At 41.9% G+C, this 9,338-nt stretch overlaps 1 protein-coding gene across 1 annotated transcript in view; it reads right to left on the minus strand.

The window, feature by feature from the left end:
- The window catches only part of mier1b (mesoderm induction early response 1b, transcriptional regulator), a 19,074-nt gene extending 11,292 nt beyond the window's left edge, over positions 1-7,782 (minus strand). Inside the window, exon 1 of the mRNA XM_046851296.1 lies at positions 7,710-7,782. Coding sequence (XP_046707252.1) covers positions 7,710-7,718 — 9 coding nt within the window. The 5' untranslated portion in view covers positions 7,719-7,782. The remainder of the gene's footprint in view (positions 1-7,709) is intronic.
- Positions 7,783-9,338: the final 1,556 nt, after the last annotated feature.

The following is a 9,338-nucleotide window of genomic DNA, read 5'->3' on the forward strand; positions in this document are numbered from 1 at the left end:
GCATATCAAGGGAGTGAATGAATGAAGGATAAAAGGTAAGAAGACATTTGTTAGTCTGCTGAAATAAATACAACAGTTATGCAGATCATATCAAAGATCCTTCAAGCTTCCTCAATTTCAGAAATAACAGATACAAAGTTACATGTAGTAACAGGATGATGATGATGATGATGATGATGATGATAAGAGAGACACTGTTGTGAAAATGCAAATATAAAGTAATGTTGGAATTGTGAGGAAAAAATACAATAGGAAATTAATACTTAAATAATACTTGGACAGTGATGTCGGTAATGGACAGTGAATGGACAGTGATGTCAGTAATGGATGTCAGTAATGGACAGTGATGTCGGTAATGGACAGTGAATGGACAGTGATGTCAGTAATGGACAGTGATGTCGGTAATGGACAGTGAATGGACAGTGATGTCAGTAATGGACAGTGATGTCGGTAATGGACAGTGAATGGACAGTGATGTCAGTAATGGACAGTGAATGGACAGTGATGTCAGTAATGGACAGTGATGTTAGTAATGGACAGTGATGTGTAATGGACAGTGATGTCGGTAATAGACAGTGATGTGGGTAATGTACAATGAATGGACAGTGATGTGGTAATGGACATTAATGTTAGTAATAGACAGTGATGTGGGTAATGGACAGTGAATGGACAGTGATGTGTAATGGACAGTGATGTGGTAATGGACAGTGATGTGTAATGGACAGTGATGTGTAATGGACAGTGATGTCGGTAATAGACAGTGAATGGACAGTGATGTCGGTAATGGACAGTGATGTTGATAATGGACAGTGATGTCGGTAATGGACAGTGAATGGACAGTGATGTCAGTGAATGGACAGTGATGTTGGTAATGGACAGTGAATGGGCAGTGATGTTGGTAATGGACAGTGATGTGGGTAATGGACAGTGATGTCAGTAATAGACAATGAATGGACAGTGATGTGGGTAATGGACAGTGAATGGACAGTAATGTTGGTAATGGACAGTGATGTTGATAATGGACAGTGAATGGACAGTGATGTTGGTGATGGACAGTGATGTTGGTAATGGACAGTGATGTTGGTAATGGACAGTGAATGGACAGTGATGTGTAATGGACAGTGATGTGTAATGGACAGTGATGTGTAATGGACAGTGATGTGGGTAATGGACAGTGAATGGACAGTGATGTGTAATGGACAGTGATGTTGGTAATGGACAGTGATGTTGATAATGGACAGTTATGTTGGTGATGGACAGTGATGTTGGTGATGGACAGTGATGTTGATAATAGACAGTTAATGGACAGTTATGTTGGTAATGGACAGTGATGTTGGTAATGCACATTGATGTCAGTAATGGACAGTAAATAAAAATCGATGTTGGTAATGGACAGTGATGTCAGTAATAGACAATGAATGGACAGTGATGTCGGTAATGGACAGTAATGTTGGTAATGGATAGTGAAGTCAGTAATGGACAGTGAATGGACAGTGATGTTAGTAATGGAGAGTGATGTCAGTGAATGGACAGTGATTTTGGTAATGGACAGTGAATGGACAGTGATGTTGGTAATGGACAGTGATGTCAGTAATGGACAGTGATGTCGGTAATGGACAGTGAATGGACAGTGATGTCAGTAATGGACAGTGATGTCGGTAATAGACAGTGAATGGACAGTGATGTCCGTAATGGACAGTGATGTTAGTAATGGACAGTGACGTCGGTAATGGACAGTGATGTGGGTAATGGACATTAATGTTAGTAATAGACAGTGATGTCGGTAATGGACAGTGAAGTCCGTAATGGACAGTGATGTCGGTAATGGACAGTGAATGGACAGTGATGTCAGTAATAGACAGTGAATGGACAGTGATGTCCGTAATGGACAGTGATGTTAGTAATGGACAGTGATGTCGGTAATAGACAGTGATGTGGGTAATGGACATTAATGTTAGTAATAGACAGTGATGTCGGTAATGGACAGTGAATCGACAGTGATGTTGGTAATGGACAGTGATGTCGGTAATGGACAGTGAATGGGCAGTGATGTTGGTAATGGACAGTAATGTTAGTAATAGACAGTGGTGTCCGTAATGGACAGTGAATGGACAGTGATGTCGGTAATGGACAGTGATTGGACAGTGATGTTGGTAATGGACAGTGATGTCGGTAATGGACAGTGAATGGGCAGTGATGTTGGTAATGGACAGTGAATGGACAGTGATGTCGGTAATGGACAGTGATGTGGGTAATGGACAGTGATGTGGGTAATGTACAATGAATGGACAGTGATGTGGGTAATGGACAGTGAATGGACAGTAATGTTGGTAATGGACAGTGATGTTGATAATGGACAGTTATGTTGGTGATGGACAGTGATGTTGGTGATGGACAGTGATGTTGATAATAGACAGTTAATGGACAGTTATGTTGGTAATGGACAGTGATGTTGGTAATGCACATTGATGTCAGTAATGGACAGTAAATAAAAATCGATGTTGGTAATGGACAGTGATGTCAGTAATAGACAGTGAATGGACAGTGATGTGTAATGGACAGTAATGTTGGTAATGGACAGTGAAGTCAGTAATGGACAGTGAATGGACAGTGATGTTGGTAATGGACAGTGATGTCAGTGAAAGGACAGTGATGTCGGTAATGGACAGTGATGTTGGTAATGGACAGTGATGTCGGTAATGGACAGTGAATGGACAGTGATGTTGGTAATGGACAGTGATGTCAGTAATGGACAGTGATGTCGGTAATGGACAGTGAATGGACAGTGATGTCAGTAATGGACAGTGATGTCGGTAATAGACAGTGAATGGACAGTGATGTCCGTAATGGACAGTGATGTTAGTAATGGACAGTGATGTCGGTAATGGACAGTGATGGACAGTGATGTGGGTAATGGACATTAATGTTAGTAATGGACAGTGATGTCGTAATGGACAGTGAAGTCCGTAATGGACAGTGATGTCAGTAATGGACAGTGATGTCGGTAATAGACAGTGAATGGACAGTGATGTCCGTAATGGACAGTGATGTTAGTAATGGACAGTGATGTCGGTAATGGACAGTGATGTGGGTAATGGACAGTGATTTTGGTAATAGACAGTGATGTCGGTAATGGACAGTGATGTCCGTAATGGACAGTGATGTCGGTAATGGACAGTGAATGGACAGTGATGTCAGTAATGGACAGTGAATGGACAGTGATGTCCGTAATGGACAGTGATGTTAGTAATGGACAGTGATGTCGGTAATGGACAGTGATGTGGGTAATGGACAGTGATTTTGGTAATAGACAGTGATGTCGGTAATGGACAGTGAATCGACAGTGATGTTGGTAATGGACAGTGATGTCAGTGAAAGGACAGTGATGTCGGTAATGGACAGTGATGTTGGTAATGGACAGTGATGTCGGTAATGGACAGTGAATGGGCAGTGATGTTGGTAATGGACAGTGATTTTGGTAATAGACAGTGGTGTCGGTAATGGACAGTGAATGGACAGTGATGTTGGTAATGGACAGTGATGTTGGTAATGGACAGTGAATGGACAGTGATGTCAGTAATGGACAGTGATGTCAGTAATGGACAGTGATGTTGGTAATGGACAGTGAATGGACAGTGATGTTGGTAATGGACCGTGATGTCAGTGAATGGACAGTGATGTCGGTAATGGACAGTGATGTCAGTGAATGGACAGTGATGTCGGTAATGGACAGTGATGTCAGTAATGGACAGTGGTGTCAGTAATGGACAGTAAATGGACAGTGATGTTGGTAATGTACAGTGAAGTCAGTAATGGACAGTGATGTTGGTAATGGACAGTGAAGTCAGTAATGAACAGTAAATGGACAGTGATGTTGGTAATAGACAGTGATGTCGGTAATGGACAGTGATGTCAGTGAATGGACAGTGATGTCGGTAATGGACAGTGAATGGACAGTGATGTCGGTAATGGACAGTGATGTCGGTAATGGACAGTGATGTCGGTAATGGACAGTAAATGGACAGTGATGTTGGTAATGGACATTGATGTCGGTAATGGACAGTTATGTCCGTAATGGACAGTGATGTCCGTAATGGACAGTAATGTGGGTAATGGACAGTGATGTGGGAAATGGAGAATGAATGGACAGTGATGTGGGTAATGGACAGTGAATGGACAGTAATGTTGGTAATAGACAGTGATGTTGGTAATGGACAGTGATGTTGGTAATGGACAGTGATGTTGGTAATGGACAGTGATTTTGGTAATGGACAGTGAATGGACAGTGATGTTGGTAATGGACAGTGATGTCGGTAATGGACAGTGATGTCGGTAATGGACAGTGAAGTCAGTAATGAACAGTAAATGGACAGTGATGTCGGTAATGGACAGTGAATGGACAGTGATGTTGGTAATGGACAGTGATTTTAGTAATGGACAGTGATTTTGGTATTGGACAGTGATGTCGGTAATGGACAGTGAATGGACAGTGATGTTGGTAATGGACAGTGATTTTGGTAATGGACAGTGATGTCGGTAATGGACAGTGATGTTGGTAATTGACAGCGATGTCAGTGAATGGACAGTGATGTCGGTAATGGACAGTGATGTCGGTAATGGACAGTGATGTCAGTAATGGACAGTGATGACGGTAATGGACAGTAATGTCGGTAATGGACAGTGAATGGACAGTGATGACGGTAATGGACAGTGATGACGGTAATGGACAGTGAAGTCAGTAATGGACAGTGAATGAACAGTGATGACGGTAATGGACAGTGATGACGGTAATGGACAGTGAAGTCAGTAATGAACAGTAAATGGACAGTGATGTTGGTAATGGACAGTGATTTTGGTAATGGACAGTGATGTAGGTAAAGGACAGTGCATGGACAGTGATGTTGGTAATGGACAGTGATGTCGGTAATGGACAGTGATGTTGGTAATTGACAGCGATGTCAGTGAATGGACAGTGATGTCGGTAATGGACAGTGATGTCAGTAATGGACAGTGATGTCGGTAATGGACAGTGAAGTCAGTAATGAACAGTAAATGGACAGTGATGTTGGTAATGGACAGTGATTTTGGTAATGGACAGTGATGTCGGTAATGGACAGTGATGTTGGTAATGGACCGTGATGTCAGTGAATGGACAGTGATGTCGGTAATGGACAGTGATGTCAGTAATGGACAGTGAAGTCATTAATGAACAGTAAATGGACAGTGATGTTGGTAATGGACAGTGAAGTCAGTAATGGACAGTGAAGTCGGTAATGGACAGTGATTTTGGTAATGGACAGTGATGTCGGTAATGGACAGTGAATGGACAGTGATGTTGGTAATGGACCGTGATGTCAGTGAATGGACAGTGATGTCGGTAATGGACAGTGATGTCAGTAATGGACAGTGATGTCGGTAATGGACAGTGAATGGACAGTGATGTCGGTAATGGACAGTGACTGGACAGTGATGTCGGTAATGGACAGTGAATGGACAGTGATGTCGGTAATGGACAGTGAATGGACAGTGATGTCGGTAATGGACAGTGAATGGACAGTGATGTCGGTAATGGACAGTGATGTCAGTGAATGGACAGTGATGTCGGTAATGGACAGTGATGTCAGTGAATGGACAGTGATGTTGGTAATGGACAGTGATGTCAGTGAATGGACAGTGATGTTGGTAATGGACAGTGATGTTGGTAATGGACAGTGATGTCAGTGAAAGGACATTGATGTCGGTAATGGACAGTGATGTCAGTGAATGGACAGTGATGTCGGTAATGGACAGTGATGTCAGTGAATGGACAGTGATGTCGGTAATGGACAGTGATGTCGGTAATGGACAGTGATGTCGGTAATGGACAGTGATGTCGGTAATGGACAGTGATGTCAGTGAAAGGACAGTGATGTTGGTAATGGACAGTGATGTTGGTAATGGACAGTGATGTTGGTAATGGACAGTGATGTTGGTAATGGACAGTGAAGTCAGTAATGGACAGTGAAGTCGGTAATGGACAGTGATGTCGGTAATGAACAGTAAATGGACAGTGATGTTGGTAATGGACAGTGAAGTCGGTAATGGACAGTGATGTCGGTAATGGACAGTGATGTCGGTAATGGACAGTGATGTCGGTAATGGACAGTGATGTCGGTAATGGACAGTGATGTCGGTGAAAGGACAGTGATGTCGGTAATGGACAGCGATGTTGGGAATGGACAGCGATGTCGGGAATGGACAGTGATGTCAGTGAATGGACAGTGATGTCAGTGAATGGACAGTGATGTCAGTGAAAGGACAGTGATGTCAGTGAAAGGACAGTGATGTCAGTGAAAGGACAGTGATGTTGGTAATGGACAGTGATGTCAGTGAAAGGACAGTGATGTTGGTAATGGACAGTGATGTTGGTAATGGACAGTGAAGTCGGTAATGGACAGTGATGTCGGTAATGGACAGTGATGTCAGTAATGGACAGTGATGTCAGTAATGGACAGTGATGTCGGTAATGGACAGTAAATGGACAGTGATGTTGGTAATGGACAGTGAAGTCGGTAATGGACAGTGATGTTGGTAATGGACAGTGAAGTCAGTAATGGACAGTGATGTTGGTAATGGACAGTGATGTCGGTGAAAGGACAGTGATGTTGGTAATGGACAGTGAATGGACAGTGATGTTGGTAATAAACAGTGATGTCAGTGAATGGACAGTGATGTTGGTAATGGACAGTGATGTCGGTGAAAGGACAGTGATGTTGGTAATGGACAGTGAATGGACAGTGATGTTGGTAATGGACAGTGATGTCAGTGAATGGACAGTGATGTCGGTAATGGACAGTGATGTTGGTAATGGACAGTGATGTCAGTGAATGGACAGTGATGTCGGTAATGGACAGTGATGTCAGTGAAAGGACAGTGATGTTGGTAATGGACAGTGATTTCAGTGAAAGGACAGTGATGTTGGTAATGGACAGTGATGTCGGTAATGGACAGTGATGTCAGTGAAAGGACAGTGATGTTGGTAATGGACAGTGAATGGACAGTAATGTTAGTTAGTATAAGACACAATAAAAAATTTAATCTTAGTGTTTGGATTATAATTTGCCAGTGTGCGTACGTGACTACCTAAACACGCCCCCCCTCACACACACACACACACACACACACACACACACACACACACACACACACACACACACACACACACACACTCCCGGGTTATATGGCTGTAATACCCACTCTGAGGAGATTTTTTAGATCTTTCTCCCCCGAGTGAAGTTTTTTCCTCAGTTCAGTCTCCACACAGAGAGTTAGCTTTATGCTAACCCTGCTAGCACACTGCACTCAGTCTCCAGCATCATCATCATCATCATCACTCCACACAACTCCAGCTTTTTTATACTAAGTGAATAAACCCCGCTGTGGCCCTCACTGCCCCACACTGCCCCTCACCTACCCCGGGACACGCGCACTTCTACCCCCCGCTAACGGCGCGAGCTGCAGGCTAAGAACTTTACAGAATAAAACATAGTACAAATCCAACAAGTTTGAATAAGTAAAGTGTTCGTGTTCACACCGCGCTGCAGAGGAAATCCACCCGCGATCATCTCAAACATACACATCCCTCACTACATCAATTAATGAAAATAAAACCCAGAAGACTTTTTACTGTGTTTCTGTTTTTAAAAGGAAAATCATTTAGAATTTCTTACCTCCGCCATATTGGCTGACGGGCTTCCCGGAAGTTCCCGGATGTACTCTCACGAGTGCGCATGCGCAGCAGCTACAGCCTCACTGAGGTACAGGACATAAAGAATTCAAATAAATGTTTAATGTATAATATTATCCAACATTATACACTTTAATATTTCACAATTTACTAAATTAACTTGTTCTTTTACATCATTCGGTCTTTTTAACTGTAGAATAATAATGTTCTAAATTTACTGACTGGTTAAAATGTACAGCTTCACCACATTTTAATATACATACCCTTTTAATTTAATACATCATTAACACACACACACACACACACACACACACACACACTATATATATATATATATATATATATATATATATATATATATATAGAGAGAGAGAGAGAGAGAGAGAGAGAGAGCACTGATATTATATTCATTACATTACATTTTAAATGTATCAATGAATCCCTATAGATTTATCCATAATGAGTGAGTCAGTGGTGACAGTGGTGATGGAAAAACTCCCTGAGATGGAATAAGGAGGCACCAGATGTTCATTACAGTTCCATCATTGTTGAGGTTTTCACCTTTTCACTGATGGAGACTCGAGTGTAAAACTGTTCATGGTGATTGCAGATCTTAATCGTTATAGCATACTGTTTATTTTAATTACAGTTCAAATCCATTTTCATGGTTCTTGAGTTTAACCTCCACAAGAACCTCATGGATCTGTTCATGTGGAACCCTCCTCAGCTGCAGGTAGTCGTCTCAGATTAAAGAAAACTCCACCCAGAAGTGGGTCATCAGGATGATATTAGAGCCTGAATATCTGTATTCTAAGTTACTGTATATAGCTGTATATAGGAATCTGCACTTAAACTGGGAGAGTGTGTCTGAGCCCCGAACACTGTCAGGAAGACTATTCCAGAGTTTAGGAGCTAAATGTGAGAATGATCTACCACCTTTAGTGGACTTTGCTATTCTAGGAACTACTAGAAGTCCAGAGTTTTGAGATCTCAGGGAGCGTGACGGATTGTAGCGTGTTAGAAGACTGGAGAGGTACATGGAGATAAACCATTTAGTGCTTTGTAGGTAAGAAGCAGTAGTTTGTAGTGGATTTGAAACTTAACAGGAGGCCAATATAGGGATGAGAAGATTGGGGGTTATATGGTGATATTTTCTTGACCTTGTGAGAACTCCTGTGATGCAGGACATCCACCTAGTAATGCATTACAATAGTCCAGTCTGGAGGTCATGAACGCATGGAGCTTCTCTGCATCAGATATAGACAACATGTTTCTTAGCTTAGAAATATTTCTAAGGTGAAAGAAGCTGTTTTTGTAACTTGGTTGATGTGATTTTTGAAAGACACGTTGCTCTAAAATAACTCCCAGGTCTTTTACTGTTGATCTAGTGGTTACAGAACATCCGTCTAAATGCAGGTTGAGATGCTGGAGCTTCTGTATACTAGTTTTTGGGCCGATGAGCAAAATCTCAGTCTTATCAGAATTTAAAAGTATAAAGTTATGGGTCATTCAGTCTCTTATTTCCTTAACACACTCAGTTATCCGAGTTAATTGGGCTATATCGCCTGGTTTAGATGAGATATATAGCTGGGTATCATCAGCATAACAATAG

Source organism: Silurus meridionalis, chromosome 6 (genome assembly GCF_014805685.1).
Source record: "Silurus meridionalis isolate SWU-2019-XX chromosome 6, ASM1480568v1, whole genome shotgun sequence".
Taxonomy (NCBI): Eukaryota; Metazoa; Chordata; class Actinopteri; order Siluriformes; family Siluridae; genus Silurus; species Silurus meridionalis.